General features: G+C 47.4%; 1 protein-coding gene across 1 annotated transcript in view; it reads right to left on the bottom strand.

Moving 5' to 3' along the window:
* Nucleotides 1-17,892, bottom strand: part of TNS2 (tensin 2) — a 119,074-nt gene extending 101,182 nt beyond the window's left edge. The window contains exon 1 of the mRNA XM_028721244.2: nucleotides 17,743-17,892. Coding sequence (XP_028577077.2) covers nucleotides 17,743-17,838 — 96 coding nt within the window. The 5' untranslated portion in view covers nucleotides 17,839-17,892. The remainder of the gene's footprint in view (nucleotides 1-17,742) is intronic.
* Nucleotides 17,893-26,977: the final 9,085 nt, after the last annotated feature.

Here is a 26,977-nt window from a genome sequence, read left to right as displayed (position 1 = left end):
TGAAGTGTATGAAAAAGATGTATTGTTGGTATTTAACTCCTGGAAAATTAGCTAAGATGTATAAATCAAAGTGCAAAACATGCTGGAAATGTGAAGAAATGAGGGTACTTTTCATCATATGTGGTGGTCATGTAAGATGATAAAAGAGTTCTGGGAAATTATATATAATGAATTGAAAAAAACATTGACAATAACTTTTCCTAAGAAACCAGAAGCTTTTCTTTTGGGTATTATAGGACCAGAGATCCCGAAGGACCAGATGGAACTATTTATGTAGACAACCACTGCTGCACAGATTCTGTTAGCCCAGAAATGGAAAGATGGTACAACTTCAACCAAGGAGTAGTGGCAGATTAAACTGATGAACTATGCTGAGATGGCAAAAGTTACAGGAAGAATCAGAAACCAGGAAGAGGAGGTCTTTCATAAAGAAAGGGGAAAATTAATAATTTATTTGAAAAACTATTGTAAACAATTACACACATCGGTAGGATTGACAGAAAACTTGTAGCAAAAATTTGAACTATGGAATGATAAAGGATTTATAAGAATAGAGTTATGACAGAGATGCAGAGGGGGAAATCATTATATTATGACATTTAGTCTGGCTTTGGTGAAAAGCCTTCGGTAGTTTGGTACTGTCAGGTTTTTAATGTAAGATGTTAACTTAAAGGCATATGTCAAATAGAAAATGCAATTTATTTATTTTTGAAAAGGATGTCCCAGTTAACCAGAACTTCCCTTTATGTGCAGATCGCTAACAAAGGTTACGGTAATGCAGTGGCGTAGCGTGGGGGGTGCAGGGGGGGCCAGCCGCACCGGGCGCAACATCTGGGGTTAGGGCAAATCCACGGGTTAGGGGGCGCAAATTACTTGCCTTGCCCCGGGTGCTGACAACCCACGCTACACCACTGCGGTAATGGCTTCCAAATGAGCCAGAAAACAGAAGCCAACTTTAAACCATATTTTGACTTGTTTGGAAGCCATTAACCTTAGTTCCGAGTTCAGAGGCAACAGGAAACCATGGTTAGCCATGGCTTCCTGACTTGTTTCTCTGCATGTGCAAAAAGAAGAGCAAAGCGGTTGTGTACAAGAGCATGAAGCTGCTTCAGATTTGATAGCTGAAGTGCGGCCTCAGCTCAGTAGGGATCATTTTCTAGTACAGTGGTACCTCGTGTTGCAAACCGTCCTCCTTACGAATTCCCTGGGTTATGCGCTCCGCTAACCTGCAAGTAGATGCCCCTTGTTGCGAACATTGGCACAGCAGCAGCGGGAGGCACCATTAGCGGAAGCACGCCTCATGTTGCAAGCTCTTTCCGGTTACAAACAGACCTCCGAAATGGATTAAGTTCGTAACCAGAGGTACCACTGCAAATGAGTTTAGGACTGAAGTCTTGTATGCCTCTGAGCATAGTCTTGTTTCTTTTACCCATTTTATACCATTATACCATTTATTTAGATGCACAATAAGTGTTGTATTTGCAAATCTGGAACTTATATTTTGCACCTTTGTCCCCCTGCAACACAACCGCTTTCTGTGTGTGTGTTGTATGTGTTCTCTCTTGGGCTCTGTAGGACCTCCAAAAATATCCAGCTCATAAGCATCCTTGACAACAGAAGAGCACTGGAAGCTTGCCCAGCTCACACTAGTGAGCTGGGGCTCCTTCCTGCAGGTAAGCTTATGCAATCTGCTGCAGCAGCTTTGCCTCTGCTCTGCTGCTTGAGCATCTAATAACTTTCTTCCCAACAGTCATTAGGCTAAAACGCACCCCCCCCCGAAAGAGCTATCTTTAGGAAGACCCAAAATTGTTGACCTTTTTTTATGAAAATGCCAAAAAACAACAACACCCACACATGAGGGATGCATCTAGGCTTGTGTTCAAGAGGGAGTTAACTAGAGCAGGGCTAATTGCATCCAGGAGCCCGAGAGTGAGACTTAATGACTGACTGACTGACTGTGCTGGACTGACTCTTGCTGCTGCCAATTAAATAACCCAGGCCATCTAATCTCCCTCCAAATAAATTAGGATGAATGTGCAATAAATAGGTTGCCAGGAAGCACCCTTAGCTGTGCTATCAGCACTAAATAGCTACCATGCATTGCCAGATTTATGTATGGGCTAAGTAGACCTTGGGCTTCTAAATCTAGGGGGCCTCCCCAGCCTGCCCACCCCACAGTGGGCACTCCCCTCTCACCCCAAATTGCAAACCCAAGACTTCATGCGATGGCAGGGCAACTTGGGCCCAGCAACTATGAGACTCAGGGCCAGCCAGTGCGGTCCAATTCGAAACTCAGGGGCCCAACTTGAATTTTTTTTGTGGGGCCCCAGTTCATAGCCAGTCTGCAAAATCTTAGAGATATAAATCCGTGTGCTAGGTCATTTTCACAAGGTCAGCAAAGCCCTTTAGAAATCAGACCTGTTATTGAGTTCTGGTGCAAGTTTGTACAGTTCATGTCTGATGAGCTTGAGAAACCAGCAAAAGCCACCTTGCCAAATGTCAACTACAAAACAAGGAGACAAAGAGTGAGGGAACGGCAAAGAAATGACAAAAGTGCACCTGATGCCTTAGATGCAGTATCTTCAAGAGATAGGTTTAGAATAAAATCCTTTATTCCTATATTAGATGCACTTGAAGCCAATTTAAAAAGAAGTACTGTGTACAGTGATGTTGCACAATTGTTTGCCATTCTTGCTAATTTGAAGCAAGAAATTAAGCAAGGTGTTGAACTGTTGATGGAAGCAGACCCAGAAGATATTGACCTGAAACTCATTGATGAACTTTTGCACTTTCACCTCTACGTGACACAAAGCCATAGGCTTACAGCAGAGCACTCTCTCTCTCATACAGACCTTTATCAAATTATATACAAGGGAAAAAATGGCCTTTCCTAATGTGGAAGCAATCTTGCAGCTATTTCTTAGCCTTATGGTCACTAATTGCTCAGGAGAGAGGAGTTTTTCAAGAATCAAAAGAATTAAAAATGAAATAAGGGCCACAATGTCTCAAGTGAGGTTGTCTGCACTGAGCATTCTGTACACTGAAAGTGACAAACTTAGACAAACAAATTTTGATGAAGTTTTCAGATTTCCTTAGAGGAGAAATTGTGAATTGCAGACTTTTAAATGCCCATCATCATCCTTGGCTTCATTCAGTTTTGTCGTGAGGGTGGGGGGTTGGGAGGGGCCTCACAAGTGGAGTAGCCAAGGTCTGCTCTCCATCTAAATCCGGCCCTGCTACCATGTTGTTAGGTTCCCTTAGCTTTATTGAATTCAATGGCATTTACTTCTGAGTAGACACGTTATGACTGCTGCTTTAGTGGGGAAAGTACCTTTTTAAGAGGCTGGCAATAAAATTGGCCACAAAGAGGTTATCGTTATCCTAGTGAGTGGAAGTCCAAGAAAGGAAGTTTCCTTGTACCAAGAGAGGATATTTCATCTGTATTGGGAAATGTGTTCTTAACGCAGCAAGAATGTTTGAGTGTAAGTGTTTGGACTACTGGAAAAAATGAAAAATTATTTATAAATTTATTACATGCCTCCTCAGAGATACATGTGTCCCCCGCCCCCATTTTATCACCACAATAATCCTGCACAGTGAAGTGGCTGAGAGTGACTGACCCAGGTCACTCAGTGGTGGGGATGTGAACCCAGGCCTCCCTGGTCTTAAGTCCAGCACCCTGATTAACCACTGGTCCATATTAGCAAATGTCAGTCTTAGGTGAAACAGGTTTTTTCGTTTCTTTTCTGAAATGTAGCTCTGATGGTCCAACACACATTCCTGGCCCTACCGTAATAAAACGTAATAAATAATCTCAGCAAACAATCTTATTAATTGAGGACCAGGAAGGAACCATGGCCAAGGAAATTCTTAGTTGCATTTGTGAGCTGTGGAGAAGAATGTCTATCCTGTGAACAAGTGCACACAGGAGAGTGGCACAGAAAGCTTCGTATAAAAGCCTAAATGTTGCCTTTTGTTTTGCAAATGGTGACTATTGCATGTAATAGCCTGAAAGGGGAATGTTTTGTTTAGAAAGCTTATTGGTCTTGGGACACTGATTGCAATGACCTGAAGTGCTTGACAGGAAGAGAAGAAATTCCTTTGTATATAGCTAACCATGAATCATCACGTATGTTTTTTTAGATTTAATCTTTATTTCTTGTTAGCCCGATTTACCCTCTTTTCCAGGAAGAGCTAAAAACATTGTAAATAATTTATGTAAACCACATAGAAAAGAAGGTGTTAAGGATGCTGATAAAAACTTAACTAGAAAAAACATGTTAATAGCCCAGGACAATTGGTTGAGCCAATGACTTTAAATATTCTCCTGATAATTCAGAATCTCTCTCGAGGATTTGGAATGAGATACACACCAGAGCTTAATGAGTATGATAAGATAGAGACAGATGAAGGATTAGTAACATTACTGCCTTCTGAAGGAAGAGTGAGGCAAACAAATAACAATGCTTTATCAGAAGTAAATAATAATTGCAAGTACCGTATTTTTTGCCCTATAGGACGCACTTTTTCCCCTCCAAAAATGGAGGGGAAATCTGTGTGCGTCCTATGGGGCGAATACAGGCTTTCGCTGAAGCCTGGAGAGCGAGAGGGGTCAGTGCGCACCGACCCCTCTCGCTCTCCAGGCTCCAGGAAGCTATCAGCAAGCCTGGGGAGACCACGGGAGTTCCCGCAGGGCTCCCTAGGCTGCGAATAGCAGCCTGCCGCCCGGCGCGCAGAGCGCCCTGAAGCAGAGCACCCCTCGCGCCGGGCAGACATCGGCCAGCCCCACAAGCTTGGGGGACAGCGGGGAGGCGCAGCGCCGCCATCCCGCTGTTCCCCGACCTGGTTTGGTTTCCCCAACCTGGTTTTGGGGGGGAAATAAAGGAAATTTCCCCACCCCCTTTATTTCCCCCCCAAAAAACTAGGTGGGTCCTATGGAACGGAGCGTCCTATGGGACGAAAAATACGGTATATATGTTTAGTACCACAGAGCCTAGGGCTTGCCAATCGGAAGGTCGGTGGTTCGAATCCCCGCGATGGGGTGAGCTCCTGTTGCTCAGTCCCTGCTCCTGCCAACCTAGCAGTTCGAAAGCACGTCAAAGTACAAGTAGATAAATAGGTACCGCTCTGGCGGGAAGGTAAACGGCGTTTCCATGCGCTGCTCTGGTTCGCCAGAAGCGGCTTAGTCATGCTGGCCACATGACCTGGAAGCTGTATGCCAGCTCCCTCGCCCTATAGAGTGAGATGAGCGCCGCAACCCCAGATTCGGTCACGACTGGACCTAATGGTCAGGGGTCCCTTTACCTTTACCTTTACTCTGTCATAAAACTCTGCCAGCTGAGGGGAGGTCAAAGGGTGAGCAGGATAGTGTTCTCAGTGGGCCTTGGCCCATCCTTATCCTCCTATACCTCCCATCTATGATGTCAATGCATCTGGACTGGATGTAATACTGATGAGCCGTGGACTTTCCATTTGAAAAACACAAAGAGTCTTGTGTCTCCTTGAAGGCTAAGGGCAGCTCTGAACTCAGTCTTTGGCAGGAAGGAATTCAAACACATGCTGGGATATTTAGGGCCACTTCAGACAACCTGTTCATTCAGTATTCATCCTAAAGATTATGTGGTAGTTAGACTATTCCCAGTCTACACTGAGCCTTTGCTTTCATTTGTTTACAAAGACAATGAGGATTCATCCTGCATTCATCCTGATTTGCTTGTGGAGTCTTCCCATTAATCCTTTGTTCATCCTAGACTTTTTGGTGCATTTTGCCATTTCTTTCCTAACCACAAAAAGTCTGTTTGCTTTAAAAATAGGTTTGTTGTGCTAAGTGATAGAGTGCTTTAATCCCTTGAAAATTGTAGAATGAAGACATGATTAATGGGAAGATGTATAAACACCCCACATGCAAATCAGAATGAATGTTCATTCTCATATAACAACCCCTACCCACCAACAAATCAAATAAAGACAGGATAGAATCTAACCTCCACTCCACATAAATAAACTTTGTGCCAGCAAATCAGGATCAATGCTCAATAAAGACAAGATATAATTTAACCTGCAAGCCAAATATGCTTGTGGAAGTAAATCAAGATAAATGCTCAATCAACAGGTCATCTGGAGGAGCCCTGAAATGTACTACGGCATGATATTTCAGACACTTTTGCTCTAGTGTGCTACTGTTAATTGGGACTATCCCATATTCCCATACTGAACTGAAACAGCAGTACAGTTATGTACTTAATCCGTTCCAGAGGTCCGTTCGTAACCGGAAACCACTTGTAACATGAGGCACACTTTTGCTAATGGCACCTCCTGCTGCTGCCATGCCACCGGAGCGCGATTTCCGCTCGCATCCTGGGGCAAAGTTCACAACAAGGGGCATCTACTTCCGGGTTAGCGGAGCGCGTAACCCAAAGCATTCGTAAGGGGGATGGTACATAACATGAGGTACCACTGTATTAAAGATTACCCTTTCTGTCAGGGCAAGGTAACAATTACTGCTTTTTACTCAGCATGCTATGGAAGCAACAGGGACTTGCATCCTGAGAGGTCTTATGACACTGCCTAGACCAGGGGTCAGCAAGGTATATCTTGCCTGGGCCGGATCAGTCCCGCAGAGATCCCTCCATGGGCTGGATCGCGCCCACGATTTTTGGCATCTGCACAGATGTGATTTTTGGCACCGCGGAAGCGAGTCCCCACGCCGTGCTGCACCGGTTTAGCACAGCGCGCGAGCAGGCATCTCAGTTCGGGGGCAGCTTGTGGGCCGGTCAAACGACCTCTGTGGGCCACTTCCAGCCCATAGGCCTTAGGTTGCTGACCCCTGGCCTAGACTTCTCCTCAGATTATTCCACAGTCTTCTCAGGCAGATCATTCTGCAGCTGGGTGAGCAGGCATCATAGCCTGAATGTGAACCTGAAATTATATTTCTACAATTTTTCATGAGAATGTGAAGAATTTACTTATGTCGTGATTCTTCAACGATATCTCTCCTTCCTTGGCTCAACACCATCTTTCCAAACCATTAAAGAGGCCTCACCAACTCTTGTCAAGACACATACAATCTACAAAAAGCCCTTCTATAGCTGCTAAAACTCAGAGGTGCTAAGAAAAAGACTAATATGGCACACAGTTTGAACTTCTGGTTATAAAACCGGAAAAACCGCAGTCGGCTTTAAGGCAGGGAATGGGGCCATGGGCAACTGTGGCCTAACAAGCCAGGTAGAAGCGCTGCAGCCAGGTGTGTGAAGGATGAGATGAGGAGGAAGCATGTGGGCACACAGCATGTTCTCTGGTTGCTATGGGTTTGTCAGCCTGTGAGATCTGGGCAAGGGCCACTGATGCCAAGCAGGGATCTGAAGCTGAGGGCCGGCCCTGCCATTGAGCAGAGTGAGACAGATGCCTCAGGTGGCATATGCTGAGGGGGCGGAACAGACAGAGCGGTGTGTGCCTTGTCTTCTCTGAGCTAGCCCTTGGCCCTCAGGAGCATCAGAGGTGGTGCCCCACTGCCAATGTTGAAGTAAGATTCAACCGCCAGCAGGGTCTGCTTCTGTATGTGGAATGGAGAGAGGAGCCATCTTTTCCTTCGCCTCAGGCAGCCAAATGTTATAGGCTAACCCTGCTAAAGCTCAGTCTCCCCAGACCAAAGGCTAAACCAAACACCATCCAGTAAATTTGTGCCTACCCTTAGCAATGTCTAGATTCTAGAACATGAACTGATCCCATGAGGCAAGGTAAAGTGACCACCTCAGGAGGCAGGATCCGAAGCAGATCTTTGTTTTTCTTTTGTTCCTGCCTGGTGTGGGTCTTCACTCCCTGTTTCTTCCCGAGTGAGAAGGGGACCACCATGCTGTGGTTTGCCTCAGGTGCCAAAATGTCCTGGGCTGGCCGGACAAAGACCAGTCACCATCTCTCCGCTTAAAGTACCTCAAAGGGCTGTTGTGAGGATAAAATGGGGAGGGGAGGTAACTATATGCACCACCCTGAGCTCCTTGGAGGAAAGGTGGGATAGAAATGTAAAGATGAAATAAATAAATAAATAAATAAATAAATAAATAAATAAATAAATAAATAAGGGAAAGCAGGGATAGGAAGGAAACATATTAACTGTTGCAGAGTCAGGCCACCAGGTAGATTTTCCACAAGCAATGAGGTGGAAAGCTAGAAGTGCTTTCATCACCAGGTCCAGGTATACATAGGTCTACGTGCCCTAAGTCCAGCACTCTGTGCTCCACACCACACTGACTCTGGGAACAGGACCCTTACCCTTCGGGAATTCAAGCCTTCAACATGTTCAGTATATGTTCCTGTGGCCTTAAATGTGCATTTGCTTTTCTTCTGCTCTGCTCTCTAACCCTGAAGAGGCCTGTGCCCGGCCCCCAACCTTTCTCTCAGTGTTCAGAGGGGCCCCTGCACAACTTCAGAAGAATCTTAATCCTCCGGAGAAGGTGTTGCGTCTGACACACACTGTACATTTAAGGCATATTTAAGGCGCATGACTTTGCCCTCCCCCTCCTGAATCCTGGGAACTGAAGTTTGTTTATGGTGCCAAGGATAGTAGCTCTGTAAGGGATGAACTACATTTCCCAGGGTACTTTGGGGAGAGCCACATGTTTTAAATGTGTCAGTGCTCCGTACCTCCTCCCTGGGTAAAGGCCAAGATCCATGGCCAGAGGCTTGGGGGGGGGGGCTGGTTCCTTGAACTGAGGAAGGACTGGATGACTCCTAGTTTGGCTGACGGAGACGTCTCACAGCAGGGACAGGCAAACCTTTCGCTTGGTTCACTCACTCCCAGTCAAGGGCTACAGTCCAAGCCGTGCATATTGCAGTTTTTTCCATTGTCTCAGGCAGGGGGTTGCAGCAGCAGTTTGGCGTTTGGGAGGGTTTTTGAGCTGCTCATCACGACTGAATTCCAATAAGAAACAAGGCCTCAGGAATTCCATTTCCAATTTCTCCTTTTCTACTTCAGACAAATGAGACTGGGAAAATGAGTGCAGCAGTCCAGGTCCTGAGAGGCTCCCTTGGAATCAAATTGCGCGCTCTCTCTCTCTCTCTCTCTCTCTCTCTCTCTCTCTCAATCTCTCTCTCTCTCTCTCTCTCTCTCTCACACACACACACACACACACACACACAGCTTCCCTCTCCATTAGCCCCTTAGTTTGGCTATGTTAGACCTAATAGTACAGCTTTAAAATCATACAGCTAAGAACAGCAGGAGGAGCCAAAGCTGGCTTCCCTGACGCCTGACATTTACCTTTCCAGAGTTTCTCATTAACACAAAAGACTGAGTTTCCATGCTGGACCAGACCAAGGGTCCATCTAGCAGGCACCTTACCATATTTTTCGCTCCATAAGGCGCACCTGACCATAAGGCGCACCTAGTTTTTAGAGGGGGAAATAATAATAAAAAATTTATTATTCCCCCCCCACCCCAGCCCCAAAGAGCAAAGCCAGTGGGATCCCGCTTGCTGTCCTGGCTGCTTTAGCTGTGCACAGCTAAAGCAGCACCCTTTAAGGAGCGTGCGGCTCCTGCAGGCTTTTCTACAAGGAGGGAAGAAGGGACTGACGCGCCCAGTCAGTCCCTTCTCCCTCCTTGGGGAAAAGCCCCCAAGAGGGCTTGTGTGCGGCTCTTGGGGGCTTTTCCTGCCTGCCTCCCCTCTGCATTCGCTCCATAAGACACATTTTCTCTTACCTTTTAGGAGGGGAAAAGTGCGTCTTATGGAGCGAAAAATACGGTATTTCCCCTGGTGGGCAGCGCACAGGTGGGCCATGAGAGCAACGGAGCCCTCTCACACTGTTTTTCCTCAGCAACTGGTATTCACTGGCACGCTGCCTCTGCTCTCGGAGGCGTCATAGAGCCATCACAAGTTGTAATCACAGATCACCTTATCCACTATGAAGTTGTCTAATCATCTTATTACAGACTATGTTAACAACTGCCTCAGGTCAACAGGTACAGTTGCTGTGGATCATGTGGCTTTGCTTAACTTGCATAACGTATAAAGGAGGCCAGATTTTATTGTAGAATTCGGTGACCCTAAAAATATTATTTTTCAGAAAATCATGGGGTTGTATCTAATTAAATCACTGCATGTACAGAACAACTTCCATGAGCACAATGGAGCTGCCCCTTCCTCTCCTCAGTGTTGGTTGGTAAGGAAAAATTAAAATATAGAAAGGAGAATTCCATCGATGATCCAGGTTTGGAGCAAGTACTCTTTGGTGAGAGAACCCCAGCAGAGATTTAAAATCACAAAACATGCAGCCAAGTAAAGCATGGAAATGCAGGCTATTAGACCTTTAAAATATGCGCTTGTGAGTTTCTTCCAAAGTTCTCCTCTTCCTTTAGCATAGAAAAAGACTACATGTTTTGTAGGTTAAAAATGGTTTCATGTGCTTTTCCATACAGCATTCAGAAGACACAGGCAAGCAAAATTTAGGTTAGTTCCAAAATGGTGAAAGTTCCTAAATTGTATAAGAACACGAGGGGGAGGAGGAGGGCAAAGCTCCATTGCGCTTGCAGAAGTTGCTCCATTACGCAATGACTTAGCTGGATTCAGCACAAGAGCGTAACCAGCCCGGGAAGTAACTCACAAGATCCAGGACAGGGGCAGGTTCCTTTTTGGCTCCATGGGCCTGATCCTTATCAGGATTGGCATCACAGGTCGAATTTGAGCTGTGGGTGCTGCCCACCTGTCACTCACATGACAACCTTATGACATCTCATGATTGTAGGAGAAAGAAGAAGGAAACCCATCCTGAACTGAGGTCCACTATTAAATATTCCTAAAAATATTACACAAAATGTATCCAGTTCTACCCAAAGGAGGCTTCTTTGGCAACTAGACACCTGGTATAACTAGAAAAACAACCGTTCTTTACGTAAGATAAAGAAAGTTGCTTTTGGATGGGTGCACACAATTCTCCAACTTGCAAATGCCCATCATAGTACATGACAGCTGAAGGATTTCAGGTTTGCATTCTTTATAATCAATTAGCTGGAGTATATGTATACACACAGACACAAGCAATCCTTTTAATTAAATAGGGCTGCCAGTGCAGTTTTTCTGTAAAATAGAGCCTCGGGGTTGACAGGGATGGGAGACTTATGGCCCTTCAGATGTTGCTTGACTACACAGACCTCATCATCCTTGATCATTGGTTATGCTGGCTGAGGCTGATGGGAGTTGGAGTCCAACAACATATGGTTCTCAACCTTTGATGTAAAGGGTTTTGTTTTTTTAAAAAAACAAAAAACTATTCTCCCCTTTTTACTGTTTTTGGTGTGTGTGTGTGCGTGCGCGCGCACACACACACACACACACACAAACACACACACACACACACTCCCTCCCTCCAGGAATACCACCTCTCATTTCCAGCTTTAGCATCTTGCAAGCACCATTTTGTGAACTGTTTTAAGGCCCGGGACACCCCTGCCTGCTCCACTCAAGGTGCTTGGCTCCATTCACTTTCTTGAAAAAGGGTTCTTGATGCAGCTTAGCCTGTTAGCAAGCAGTCTAGACAGAGGCAGAGCGACCTGCTCTGGTACCCAGAGTGGCGCTCGTCCCAGGGAGCATGGTGCGTTTCCCAGGGGGCATGGCAAGCACCCCGGGGGCATGTGCGGTGAGTGACGCGTGCCCCGGAGGTGCCGCCAATCATTTGTCACCCCTCCTTTGGAATGGCACCCGGGTTGGACCGCCCCCGGCCCCGCCTCGGAATGCCCCTGAGTCTAGACGGGGGTGTTCCGCTAGTCTCTAGGAAAAAACTCTTACAAAATAAAGGTAGTTTCTTGCAGAGAAGCAGCAGAGATAGCATACATAGCAAAATAAAGAGTATTTCAGCAAATGTTTTATTGCTTGGGCTCAGGCAGTCAATAAGAAAGAGGTCTCAAGACTTCTGAAAGTCTCTTAATCAAACAGTTTCAAAGTGTCCAAGATGGCACAACACAGTTAATTCACAGTACACCACACCCTTTAAAGTAGCCCAGCCTCCTCCTTTTCTCCCCTTGGCTGCTCCAGACCAGCAGTAAGAGCCCATCAGCTGGGGCTGGTGCATACCCTCCAACATCCCGGTGAGGCTAATTGGGACATGACCTTGATGGAGGCCCCATCCCCTCTCACTCCCCCCCCCCATGACTGCCCGCCCCCCACCATTGTACTTCTGGAAGCTGGCACAGAAGTAGGAAGAGGAGGGGGTGGCACACAAGCACAAGGTGAGAGTGTGAGACCAAAAACGTGTGTCAGAGCATGGGAGCCAAAATGGGACACCCCGGGATACAATCAGAAGCCGGGGCTGCTTCTGTAATTCTGGGATGTCCCACTTAAAACAGGACAGTTGTGCGGTGTGCTGATGGAGTCCAACATCTGCGGAGAGTCAAAGGCTCCCCACCCCTGCTGCATAAGGGTCCTTTGGTTGATAAAACCAAGTCTGAATGAAATTAAGGTGCAGTTCGCAGCAGAGCAATGACTGCACAGGAACATAGGAATTTGCCTAATCTCATAGGTCCTTTGAGCTGAGTGTTGTCTGCACTGACAGCAGCTCTCCAGTGTTTCAGGCAGGGTTGTCTCTCAGTCCCACCTGGAGATGCTGGTGATTGAACCTGGGACTATCTGCCTGTAGAACAGGTGCTCCGCCACTGAGCTATGGCCCTTCTTCTGAAGGGAGGTGCCTAGGCTTTCTGCTCCGTGGAGTGGTCTGCCTGATTCCTATGGGGCCATTAGTAGATCATGGCACAAATAAAAACAGCTACTCATCTAGACTCTTTGAAAACTTCAAATGTCCCATCTTGATAATGAGGTCATATATTTATTCCCCCGGGTCTTTTTAATTAAAGCAGGAGGCAAGTCATAAATGACATCATATACCAGAATTGAGTAACCACGTCTCTGCTATGTAACCAAAAACCGATTAGCATGAAAAGTCAGAATCCCACAAGGCAGGCAGCAAACAGAGCACGCAAGTCTGGGTGTGTGGGTGACAGAAAGGATTAAAGAGAGGAAATGCCAAATGCACACACATATCCCACTGCTTTGCTAACTACCCAGATGGAGTTCTGGGAACTATAAAATGGTAGTAGCCCCTGTCCAGCCGACTCGGGAGAATCATATTACAATGTAAGCAATCCACAAAGTGACGCAGAATTGTCAGGACAAGACAAGATGTTCCATGTGGCATTAGGATGCTTCTCTGTGTCAAAGTCTCCTCCTCTTACTCCAGAATGCAAGAGTCCTTCTTCACACAGCACAGTTAAACCATGGAACTCGCTCACATGGGAGGCCACCAACCATGAGATGGGCTCATGGAGGGTAAAGCCATCAGCAGCTACTAACCACAAGAACCATGCTCTGCCTCCACAGCTGGAAGCAGGACTGGAAACTGTCTGAGGGGAGAGGGCTCTTGTGCTCAGGTCCTGCCTGTGGGTTTCCCACAGGAACCTGGTTGGCCGCTGTGAGAACAGGATGCTAGACTAGATGGCCCATTGGCTGAATTCACCAGGGCACATTTTATATTCTTATGGCAGGGGCTGATGGGAGTTGGAGTCCAACAACACCACGCTGGGAGAAAGCTGCTTTATGCTATTATGCTCTTCAATAGCCACAGTGACTGATCCCTGCACCGATCTTCTCAAAAACCCTCTTTCCCCTGCCAATCAGCCCCTCCAGAGGCTCCTTCTGTTCCTCATTCACATGGATTAGGCGCCTGTGGGTTGGTTTGTTTTTTCGCCACTTGAGCCAATCTTTCTGAGCTGTGCTCATACCCAACTTGCTGCCCTTGCTCTGTCCAAAAAAATCCCCCCCACTAGAAGTTTTAACCTCAAAAAATGCAAAGAACGTCCTCTGAATTGGACTAAGCCAACAAGCACAGAGGAACAGAAAGGAAGGAAGGGAGAGAGAGAGAGGGGCTTCTATAGCAAGCAAGATGGGTGGGGAGGGATGGCAGAGAAAATAACACCCATCCAGTTCAGGAAGGGAGGCAAGAAAATGTAGATGCTGAAAGAGAGGCTCTGGTCTGACAAGCCATTTATTTGCCTGCCCTGACAGCAGAATTGCTCTCTCTCTGTATCTTTTGAGGGCAGATTTTTTGTATTTAACAGTGTGCAAGCAAAGGTGGGTGGGGAGAAAGACTTAATAATAATTTTGAAAAAAATTGAGTACATTTAAACAAGGTAAACGCTAACCATGGGTTGAATTCAATGTGGCACTATTACAAATATTCCATCTGCCCAAGCATGCTGTTGGGGGTGGTGGTGTTTCTCCTTCTGACTCCACCCTCTGGAGCCAATTTCATGAGTGTGGGGAGAGGCTTCTGCTGATGGGGTTAATTAGGTGACTCTCATCCTACTATTCCAGAAACCTTGCTAAATCCATACATCAGAATCTCACCATATTCCCATCAAAGCATGTGGATTTAGGTTTTCTTGTACCTTGTTGCATCAGCCTATTTTTAAAGAAAATTGTCATACTTCTGTCTACCCACTTTGACCTTGAATCATTTTAGTCAGTTTAGCCATGGAAGCTATATGCCAAACTTTAGCCAGTCAATCATCCAGGGTTGGGGACCAAATTTATTCCAGTTATAAGGAATAGCTATACAGGCTGCAGTCAATAAGTAAAGGGCCATCTCTCTACCAACCATTGGTCCTACATCTTTAATATAATCAAGCAAAATTGCTAGTGGGTCCATTGGTAATATATGTCCCGTACTTGTTTCAATTCCTTTAATAACATCAATCCAAAGCTTCCTTATTTGGTCCAAAAAATATGTAAGAAGTCAGCACTGAGTATTTTACATCTCCAGCATAAACTGCTCACTGTTTTATAAACACAGGTAAGACATCTTGGTGTTACATGCCTTAAATATCTCTCTGCATACAGTTTAAAGCACACAACACACCCACCCTAGCAAAATAATCCTGGGGACTGCTGTGTACCCCCCCCCCCGAGCTACAATTCCTAATGCCCTTAGCAAACTGCAGTTCCTGGGATTCTTGGGTGGGTGGGTGGGTGGGTTTTTAATACATGATATGTACGTAGTCCCTCCCCCCCCCCAGCACCTCCTTACTGGCTCCTATCCACCCTGCACTGCTTCCAGCCCCAGAAGCAGGGGCCCAGAAAGGCTGTTGCCTCTGGGTAGTGGATTTGTGAAGTCATGGAAAGATAGTAAGTGGTTTTTTTAAAATCACTTGGGTTTGTTCTACCGCCAGAGACAGAAGGTGCTTGTGAGATTTTTCTGCTTCAGGTGATAAAATAAGTTGATCCACCTTATGTACTATACAAAGAGGGGGGAGGGATTTGCTGCTCTTCCTCAAGCTGGCCTTGGGCTGGACCTGAATAAAAAGGGGTCAGAGAAGCTAGACTTGCAACTGGGCTGCTTGCGCTCAGCAATCTCAGTGGCCTTGTGACCCACCCTTAAGGAAACTCCTGGGATGCCTGCCTGCCTATAAGCCTATTACCAATTACATAGCCTCCCACATTTCACAGCTGAGCAGACACTCTTGCGTGCTTGAAAACCTTAAATTCTCACCTTGAAGATCACTGCTAAGCTCCTGCCCGCCCTCCCCTCTGTTTATTGCCCATCACCGAAGGCTCTTCATTTGCTCTGTAATATAGTGCAATCTCTTCCAGGGGTCTTCTAAAAAATAAGTCCTATTGAGTCTGATGAGCTTTACAGTGTCAGGTAGGGATGGCCAGTGCCTCAATTTTTATTTCTCTCAATTTCTCATTTTTTTAATCCTAGGTTTAGAAATGTAACAAAGATACATGCAATTTTTTTTTAAAAAAAAAGTCTGGATGGAAATTCATACACATTTTCATACATATTTCTCCTAAGGCCAGATTTGGGCCTTGAGGCTGATGTTCACCACCCTGGGTTACAGGAATGCCAGCTCTTAAAATAATTTACTCTATTTCTGCATCATAGTTCAAAATAGCGGAACATTATTTTTTTTAAGACCAAAAATTAAGAATCAAGCCAGAGAAATTTGGTCCCTTTCTCTGCAATTTTCTAAATGAATTGGTTGTGGCATTTGTATTCCACTCAGCTTTTAGTGTATTTTAATCTTACCAGAAGTTGCATACACACGGTGGTGCATCTAAAGCACATTCCCACCAATAAGAATCATGGGAACTGTAGTTTACCCCTCAGAGCTACAATTCCCAGCGCTCTTAATCGGCACTTCCCAGGATTCTTTTTGAGGGAGGGAGGGAAATACGTTTTAAGTGTGTTGTAAATGTATGGTGTGGGATACTGCCTTGGTCTTACCAGTTTTAATGCTGTGGGGCAGCAGAACAGTAGCCACTGGCTGCCAACGGCTGCAAGATGCTCCCGCTCACCACATGCAACAGCAAAAAGCTTTTTGTTTTTTTAAGGGAAACTGCAGTTGCTGCACAGTTACTTCTTAATGGGTCAAGACTGTGCACAGCTCAGGAAAGCTTTGCCCCTGTCATTCCTAAAGGTGTCTGCAATGATCTTGAAAAAGAGTGTCTTTAGACCAGAAACCTCGTTTCACACGCCTGGGACACAGTGGCAGATTCAGCTGTTCTCTCAAAGCAAGAGAGCTGTCCTCTCCTGTCAGATGCAGTGAGTGGACCACTATACTGTAATTCTGGGGTGAGGGGGTGGGTTGTGGGGCAGGGTAGAGAGGGATTCTCATACAACCCACTTGTTCCCATTTACCAGTCCTTCTTTTCTTGGACCTCTTCCTTGTGAAGCACTGCCACAGCATGTTAGAATTGGAAGGGGACCCTGCTCAACTGCAGCATCCCTGGCAGACAGCTGTCCAGGCTTTGCTTGAGCACCTCCAGCTGTGGAGAGCCCACCCTCGCCTCCTGAGGCAAGTCTGCTCCACAAACTCTGCTGCTTTCACCCTGTTCTTGAAAGCAAGCCTGCTTCATCTTCTATGTGACAGCCCTTCAGATATTCAAAGACAGTTATCACGCCTCCCCTTAATCTGCTCTTTTCCACACTAAAACATATCCAGCTCTTTCAACCATACCTCATAGGTTTCCATGCCCCTGTGATCAGCATCAGCCTCTGGAGGCAATGGACTTTCTGAAGTGTGGTGTCCACAACTGAGAACAGTTGTCCAAACAACCCACTCTGAGAAGAGCAGAACACAGAGCTCCCACTTATTCCAGCAAGACTTACACTCTTGAGGATTGCAGCCTCAGGCTCAAGTTGGGCCTCTGGAAGTTAAAACTATGTGGGAGTGGGATGAAAACGGACTCTAGTGCACATGCACATAAAACGGCCGGCACATGGACACTAGCACCGATGTGCACCTTTTCCCTTCCACCCACCCTGCCAGGAACTGCTAAGTGCTTTTTTCTAGCAGAAGCACAATCACAGCCATTGTAAGGGTTCAGTCACTCTGACTAAAGCTCTCTTAGGAACTGTTTACTAACACACCCTGATTCAGGAACAGCAAAAAGAGAATGAATACAAGAAGCAAGGAGGCAGAAGTAGGGAACGGAATAGACTGCATTGCACAGAGACAAAAGTGTCCCAGCTTCTAGTCTCTATGAAACTTTGGAGATGAATCCATTCCATCCATGCTTCTAGCCAGAAAGTCAAACACAAACACATCAAGACACTCATACATTCACGCCCCTTGCCATCGTATGCCACAAAACAGCCAGCGTCTCTGGCTGAATAATTTTAATGAGATGACGCAGCCTGTAATTCCATGCTTGCCTGTGCAGAGAAAGAGAAAGAGAGAGAGTGAGTTAGGTAACACACCTTGGTCAACTGCATTCTTGTGGCGCTTCTTGGGCTCCCCCGGGGTGCAGAGCAGCAATCCGTTCCCCAACAATCGGACCCTCCTTCCCAGCCCATACGATCCTTTCTGCTTCCTCTCTCTCTTTCTTCGGCAAAAGTTGTGGGTATTTCCCCCCCTTCTCTGGATCTTTGGAACTGCCTTGCCTTACAAACTCCTCCTCCCTGTCCCACTCTTTCCACCCCCTTCCTCTCCATCTCTCGCGTGCACACACACACACACACACACACACACACACACACACTCTTAATAATATTTAGCTCAGTGCCAGAGCAAACTCAGCCATGCCACATGAAGCTGTGTGAGTTTGCAAAACTGGGCCTGTAAACAGGTGGCAAAGTGGAGCCCCCTGAGATGTAGGTAGATTAGTATGCCGTGTGTGTGTGTGTGGTGCGTGTGTGTGTGCGCACATACAGAGAAGAAGGTCATAACCTTTTCAGGGAATAACACGGAGAGGGAAACGCAGGGGGAGATGACATATTGTTGGAAATGGGGAGGATGCCTTGTCAGAACACATGCACTCCAAAGAGCGTAACGGGATAATTGGAAACATATTATCCCCTGGAAAATCCCTCCAGAGCAGCTTTGGAGTAACAAAGAGACATGTGTACCATTCAGCCAGATCTGTATCCTGTTTCCTTCCAGCTTTTGGTGCTCTGGGTCAGCAGCTTCAGGGCCGGCATCTCAAGAGGGGGAGGAAAAAGCAGCAGCAGCAGCAGTTGGGTTTCCACTTCCTAAACAGAAATATATGCATGTGCAACCATACCTGGAATGAACTTCCTCTCCCTCTTTTCCAGGCTTTCTCTTACTCTGCTCATGTATCATGGATGTGCCTTTCCCTTGCTAATGATAAGCACAAGTAGGACCTGTAACAAAATGTTGCAGTGTGAGTGCCCTTGTTTAGGGCTCCAGCCAGCCTGCCATAATAATCTTTCCCCCAAGAGGCTCCATTCCATCCTCCCTCCAATAGCCTGCCAGCCTCCCGTGGCCACCAAGTGTGTTCAGTTTACACTGGGCTGTTTGGGAGATTCCCCAGCCTTAGGATGAGTATGATTAGGGTTCTCCAAACCTTGGAACTCTTTCTGCCAGTCTGCCAGTAACTCCTCCTTGGGTGTTTCGGCTGCAGAAGAAGCAGCACTTGAAGAACTGAGCTCGCTCTTAGGATTTACGATTCCAGACAAAAGCAAGTCACTCAAAACATAGCACACAGATGGGGCTAGATGAGTGATGTGGGCATACTTTTGCACAGCTAGAAATTAATTTATTCTTTAACTGAACTTTGGCTTCTGTGAGGAGGAGGGGGCCGGCTGCCTCCCTGCATGATTCACCAGTGCTCTCTAGCCATACCTTCTTGCAATGAGCCTCCTGTGGAGGGATGGAGAATAATTCTCCTCTGTCTCTGCATCAAATGTGACTAGATCAGGAGTCAGCAACCTTTTTCAGCCACGGGCTGGTCCACCGTCCCTCAGACCATGCGGAGGGCTGGACTATATTTTTTTGTGGGAGGGGGGAATGAACGAATTCTTATGCCCCACAAATAACCCAGAGGTGCATTTTAAATAAAAGGACATTCATGTAAAAACACGCTGATTCCTGGACTGTCCACGGGCCGGATTGAGAAAGCGATTGAGCTGCATCTGGCCCCCAAGCCGTAGGTTGCCTACCCCTGGACTAGATCATTCAATTGCTCCAGACAGAGAGAGACACAGCAGACTGACTGCCCTCTGAGGTATGCCCCAGAACAGCAATTTATGCAGAAACTCAGCTCCCAGACACACTAACTTTGAACATAAGAATGAGATGTGCCTCCAGTTTTAATTTGGGGGATGGGGAAATTTGGAAAGCAACCTGTGAGATGCACATCATGGAATCTACAAGTGGATATCACTGGGTGTTAATTAAATTCAGCCAAAGTTAATACTGCATTTAAAAGCATGTTATCCAAAGACATCCTTCCTGTCCTCCCACCATTTTCCTAGCAATAAGGGGGAAGGCAAGTATTAATTACCATTACAAACAAAGGCATCCCCAGGCTTGCAAGTGACAAATTCTTACTGACTAGAAGGAGGAAGCAGCAGCATCCCACAGGGGACAGCACAGCTGTTGAAGGGCTGGGGGTTCTGACAATGGAGCTGACATGCACAGCTATATAGCTATTTGCAAAGAGCTCTGCCAAATGCTGCAGGTGGTTCAGGATGTGTTCAGATAGTCCAAGTTTAGGAGATCAGATGTTCAGCAGAGAGGGAAATGTAGGAAGATAGGAAGCTGCCTTATACCAAGTCATACTATTAGTTAATCTAGACCAGTATTGTCTACACTGAGGGCTTATCCACGCTGACCTTTTGCCCCACACTTTCCAGGTACAGGCTCATGCTTTAAAGCAGTGTTTCCCAACCTTGGGCCTCCAGCTGTTTTTGGACTACAACTCCCATCATCCCTAGCTAGCAAGACCAGTGGTCAGGGATGATGGGAATTGTAGTTCAAAAACAGCTGGAGGCCCAAGGTTGGGAAACACTGCTTTAAAGCTTTGTGTCCAAGCACCCTTTCTTTCACCTCTGAACTTTACTTGCAAAAACCTGCTCCTTAAAGCTGAAGTGCAACAAATGGCAATTTGGGTTTTCCATGGATTGCAGAATTGTAGAATTGGACCCCTAGGCACTGGCGGAGGAAGAGGAGTGCGGGGGCAGCACGATCCCAGCTGGGTGCCATTGCAGCTGCTCCCCTCCTGCGCTGGGCGCCACACCCCTGCAGGCGGCGTGCCCCACCCCCAGGACGCGTGCCAGCCCCACCCCCGCCTGCTCTCCGTCCCCTGGTGCCGGAGCATGAAGCTCCGCCACTGCCCCAAGGGTCATCTAGTCCAACCCCCTGCAGTACAGGAATCTTTTGCCCAACGTAGGGCTTGAACCCACAACCCAGAGATTCAGAGTCTCATGCTCTACCAACTGAGCTATCTCCTATTCGGTGATAAAGAGCGGGTTTTCGCAGGGAAAGCTGTGGAACAAAGAAAATAGGGCTCAGACATGAAGCTATAAAGTGTGGACTACTGTGCCTGGAATGTGCAGAGGAAAAGTCAGTGTGGATGAGCCTTGACTGGCAGGGGCTCTCTAGGCAGGGATCCCTCCCAGCCTTTCCTGGGATTGAGCCTGGGACCTTCTGGATGCAAAGCAGGTGCTCTACCACTTAGCTATGGCCCTTCCCACAAACCTGCTGCTTCCCAGGAAGATCCCACCCAGGCAAGTAATTAGGGGCAGGTAACCACCTGGACTGGCGGGCAACAATGCAGGCAGGAGGGGGAGGAGGAGCATTAGGCTTGGAGGGGAGGTGCTTGCTAGTCTGAGGCTACCTGCTCAACAACGGAAATAAATAGTACCAACTGTTCACTTGCAAAGCTAGCAGCGTTGACCTGATTATGGGCTTTGGTGGCATTAGGGGAGCTTGTGCATGTGCGCACTCATGCCCATGAAAATGTACACCATTAGTGTCTCTTCAACAAACAGTGTGCACATGAGTGGTTGTGATCGGATCCATGCACTTAGTTGTATCACCAGACATGACACGGGATGGACCATACAGTCAAATGGAGCATCCAAACACTGCAACATGCTCCAAATGAAATTTAAATGCGAGGTACTAAAAGTTTAACAAATGGAGGAGGAGGGAATGCCTTAGACCTGGGCCAGGTCTGTATTCAAGGGAGCCCAAAGGAGCAGTGCAGATTGACTGCAACGGCAGCTGAGAGCTGGCATATTAATTTTAAGCTTATTTCTAGTGTGAATTTATAACCCGCCCTTGATCACAAGGTCCCAGGGCAGGGTGCATACAATTACTCACACTTCCTCAGAGCGACACAACAGCAGAGGCATTGTGGGAAATGGAATGACACCTAGACCCACCTTCCAGGTGCTGCTTAGAACACCAGGCAGGGTGAAGAACAGATAGAGAGGCTTCCGGCACTTCCAGACAGGTGCTGTTTTGGGGGGTGAGATTCAATCACATGCCTAGTAAATTCAGGTTGTGAAATTGGAGTGGATTTAGTGCTCTTCTGCTCCAAAGAAACCTGCTCTCCCCCCCCCCAAGACATTGAACTTTTCATTATAGGGAAAGTGCAATGGAAAGTGTGGGATAACAATAGCGTTGACCCAACATCATATAACCTCCCTGCAACCAGAACAAAATGAATGCTTACTAACTAGCCAGCAGCAACTCGCCTCTCTGCAAACAAATCAGGGATGACTGCTCAATAAATAAGTCTTCTGGAAGCAACTACAGCACAGACCTCGGCAGCAGGCCCTGCCAGGGTGATGGGTGGTGGGCAGCAGCTGCCCAAGCATGGCAGGTGCCAACTTCTGCCCTGTTGAAGGTGCAACTTCCCTGCTTCCCACTTTCTGGCTTGTAACTGAGCACAAAACCACCTACAACAGAAGAAGCAGCCTTCTGGGTGCATGTATCATATAGGAAAAAAGTAAGTACAGTGGTACCTTGGGTTACAGACGCTTCAGGTTACAGACTCCGCTAACCCAGAAATAGTACGGACCTCCAGAACGAATTAAGTACATAACCAGACGTACCACTGTATTTTAATATGAAAGTTGCCAAGTCCAGGTCCACAGAAGCCTTGTATCGTTTAAGCCTCGCACAGAAGGGGAACTTCTGCCAGACACAGCTTTGCCCATCTGATACAAAACATAGCCACACTTGACAGCTTTGCAGTTATCAAAGATACAGAAGAAGATACAGAAGGTCAGGATGTGTGTCAGGGCCGCCTCAGGTCCCAGCTCACAAGAGACCAACGCCAAGTCCACTTTATTTACAAAAGTCTTTATTGAAGTCCATTGTTTGTTCCACAGCCGAGGCGCGCAGCCCCACGTCTGTTACGCTTAGACCGCTGAAGTCCCCTCTGAATCAGTCCCGCCTCTACACCAGTTTAAGAGGCTTGTGCTAGTCCACCTCTTCCTGTCCTTCCTTTTCCGCAGGGTCTTTCTGCCCCCCTGGGTTCCTTCCCTCCTGCTTTCCCCTGACGCTGAGTCCCCAGACGCCTGCTCCCCCCTCCTCCGTGCTTTGGGACCAGGCTCCTCCTCCGGGCTCTCCGCATTTCCGCGCGCCTCCACATTTGAACTTGGCGCGCGTTCGCTACCCCTGACCTTCCTCTTGACAGTTATACTACTCTCTGTACTACTCTCCGCCCCTTCCGGCAGGACGTCTTGCCCCGATCTCCTTCCCCTCTCTGCTTCCTGCTCTGCTCCGTGTGTCACACTGGGAACTCCACCCTCTTCACTCCGTTCCAGCTGGGAAGCCGGCCCCGATCTCCCACTCCCACTCAGGGTTTCCCTGCTGCTCCCCTGCTCCTGACGAGTCCCCCCTGTGGCTCCCCTTGGCCTGACCAGGGGCGCCCCCTTTTGGGAATCCTCCGATTCACTGGAGAGACTCATGGAAGCCCTCAAGTCATTGTCATCCTCCTCCTCCTCGTTCCTGGATTCTTCCCCCTCGCTCTCAGTCTCCTCCCTCATCTGTGCCTCTCTCCCTGAAGCCCTGACAATGTGTAAGAAACCTACCCTGGGAATGACCAGCTCACTCTGGGTGAAGAGGTGTGGCAAGAAAAAGGACCCCAGGTTACAGCACCAAAAGGATTAAGGGCCGGGTCAGGAGCCAAAGAAAGATGAGCAGAGCACTTTGGGGATTAGCCACCCACACAACCCAGAACAGAGAAAGGGTGGAGCTGCAAGGCAGCTTTGCAAAAGGAGGGCAGGTTCTTTCTAAGAGCAGCTCAAAGCAATGGCAGCAAAGACCAGAGACAAACAGGCAGTGCTTATATCTAGCATGCCAGCATTCCCCAGCCTGCTCTGAGGTTGTTATTCATTCGTTCGTTCGCTCGTTCATTCAATTTATGAATGTTTAATGTTAAAAAAAAAGAATCCCTAAGCAGTCTACCACACTATAATGCGGGGCAGTGTCAGTTCAACAACAGTTCAATCACAGGGCATTACTTGGAGCCAACTAGATATATTTGCCAGTAGTATTTGTTTAATGTGCACTCTCTCTCTCTCTCTCTCTCACACACCCACCCACCCACCCACACAGTGTGAGAGCTATTTACCTCTCTGGGTTTGATTCATTTTCCCCAAGCCCCAGAATCTACCAACTCTTGAGGACTGGTACCATACTGCTCTCATAGCTATAAAATTGCTTGTTTCCTGGATCCTCGTCCTCCCTTGCTTCATTGCTTATCTTCATTGGATTCCCAGTCTTCCTCCTGACATGCCATCCTCCCCTTTCTCCTCCTTTACAGGGTTTTTTTTTTTTTACTCCTAAGCATAAAAATGGCATGATATAGTCCAGAGCAGAGCAAACATGGTCTCCCAGGTGTAGCAAGAAATGACACCCCAAGTGATGTGCTGGGTGGAAGACATGGTTGCCCTTTGAGGTTGGAGGTGAGTGGGGGTTTACCAGTAAAAACAGGGTGCTCAAAATGTATCACAAAGGCACACTCAGAAGGCCATTGTAACCTGGATTTAATTTGCACCAGAGAGGGTCTCAGATTTTGTGAGCTGTACTCCACCTTCTAAACTTAAGCTACTTTCTAGCTACCTTCAGGCAGCTGCACACAGACCTGAAATCCCCCAATTTTGAGCTGCAGGCGCTGGGAGACCTTGCACCAGCGCCCATTTGACAATTGGCTGTGCATGTGAGGGGTTGTGATCAGGCCCACACATGTGAGTGCACTGTTGGGGGAATTGTGCATGCAAATTCATGCGTCAGACTTGTAAAGTGAGTGGCAAAAAGCAATCGAAGGAAAACAAGGTGCTCAGCAGTTGGAACAAAGGAATTGGGGAGTAGCAGTCAGGGAAGCCTCCAACAAAGACTCCATACACGAGGTGCCATTTGGTCTGAAGTGTATAAGAGATAAATTGGCACTCATAGAATTTTATCACAAACACTCAGGCTGAGCCTGAATTGGGGGGGGGGGACGATTAAAAAATCAGAATGAAAGGAGGTGAGTCAGCCACGCAGTGGCCCTGGCCACCCTCAAGAGGGGCTCCTGAGACCACCTCTTTCTTGATGGGCTGCGTGTCACTGAGGGCCAAAGCTGCCAGCAGAGCAAGACTTGCCCTATCCCTAGGGGTCAGCGGCGGTGTGGGGTGGATTCAATTCAGGTTATATTTTGAAATAAACTACCTACTTTGAAGGTCATATCTGAGACCAAAATAATGTTACTTCACTCGGCAGTGTCCGCGTCTTGCCCACATGAAACGGATATTGACAACAAGCAGAATAGCTTCCCAATCAGATTATTAAAATTTGCTGTCTGCCAGGCGGATAGCGGCTGGCCTGGCCATTAAGGATAGAAACTTATTACCAAGTTCCAGGCGTCCGTCTGTTTATTGTCATTGCACAAGGGGCGGGGGGAAGCGCTTGCCTTTACAGTCACCGCCCAACCTCAAAGAAGAGAAAACAAGGCAACAAATAAGATTCAGAACTGCTGAACCAATCCCAAAGTCACTGCTGGTGCAGTGGTGAGACAGGAAGGGAGGGGATGGGTCTCATCATGGAGCCGGGTCTCAAGTTCAAGATCGTCCAGAGTTCACCCTTAAAAATAGTCCGTTTCTGGCAAACTGTTTACAGAGGATTTTGCAGAACATTCTGGTTGCATAGTTCTCAGCACATATTTCTAAATCTGCCCCAAAGAATCCCATGGCTCTTTGCCCTGTTGTCTTCATTAACGCAGTCACATCTGGAGTCATGTGATTTTGTTTGGTTGTTTCGTCCAGCTGGAATAGCAAACTGCTCCACAACAGGAGAAGGGCAGCCAAGCTCACACCGAATCAACTTTGCTCAACTCAACGGTTGTTTGTTTATCGGTGGCTTTTGGAAAACCATGCTTGATCCCTCCTGACGCTGCAGGAAATTTCAGGAAATATTCCAAACTGATTTGCAACATCTATGCCAGGGATGGGGAAACTGTGGCCTTGCACAGGACTGATAGGAATTGTCGTCAAATAGTACCACAACAAGTTCCCCGCCTTTACTTTAGACCAGTTGTTTTCAAGTCTTCCATTCAACTTGCCTGCTTCAGAGGAACGGCTTTCTGGATGGCTCTGTGCATTGCAAAGGATTCCACAGCATCTGGGTTCATACAAGGTCTTGGCTGTTGAGAATATGAGGTACCCTTAGGTCATGACCCTGCATAGCCTAAGGGTTTCTCATAGAAGAATCCCAGCATCCAGAGTTCCCTGGCAGGGAGACTACGATCAGGTGGTGTCAGAGCCAATGGCAGGCAGAGCTAGCTAATTCTGGTTTTGTCCTCCTCCCAGCTGAATTCAACAAAAGCAACACAAGCAGTGTACACACCATATATTTAAAGTGCATGACTTTTCCCAAAGAATCCTGAAAACTGTAGTTTACCCCTCATGGGGCGACACTTCCCAGCACCTTTACCTAGCTACAGTTCCCATTATTATTTCTCTCTCTGTGTGTGTGCTTTAAATACATGATGTGCACATAGCTGGAGACTGACGAGGCTGACAGGCAGTGCTGACCCTAAACTGATTGTGAGGAAGCAGGCAGGCAGGTGGAGGCTGGCTGAGAGCAAAGCTTTGTGGGACGCTGCCCCATGTGCCCTAATGCGCCAGTCTCCACTGATGTGCATGTGCAAAGTCTGGGGATGGGTGTGTCTGATTCTGCAAACAGGGAGCAGTGAATTTATTGCTCCCTGATCTGCAGAATCAGCAGCCAGCAGCCTTTCAGAGAGCAGCACTTCAGGGCCACAACACAGACGAATCCTTCCTTCCCCACAGGAAGCTCTCTCTCTCTATATATAAGCAAGTAGGTTCCAGTTGCTGATTTTGGCTGCTCTCCGGGGTCCATGAGAAGCAGAAAAGCAGGCGAGGGCATGGGAAGGAAAACTGGGGCCGCAGGTTTGTCTCCTTGCTGGGATTCATGCCGACAAGGAGCCACAGAGCCAGCCTTGTGGCCTTCACTGCTGAGCTGGAGGGAGCCAGCCTGTTTGCTGCTCACGGGGAGCCTCTGTGGAGGCCCCGCAATGGCCGTCAGACCTCCCTCTCAGCCCCAGTTCTCCCTTGCTTTGCAGAATGCAGCTTCACACAAGGGGTAGCAGGAGAAGGGCATACGGAAGCCCAGCAGGCAGGAAGGCCCAGCTGGCAGAAATTTTCCTTTCAGGATGCACAAAAGGCTTCAAATGCA

The sequence above is a fragment of the Podarcis muralis genome, chromosome 2 (assembly GCF_964188315.1).
Source record: "Podarcis muralis chromosome 2, rPodMur119.hap1.1, whole genome shotgun sequence".
Lineage (NCBI taxonomy): Eukaryota > Metazoa > Chordata > Lepidosauria > Squamata > Lacertidae > Podarcis > Podarcis muralis.
The sequence above is the reverse complement of the archived record's forward strand: the minus strand, read 5'-3'. Positions and strand labels throughout refer to the sequence as shown.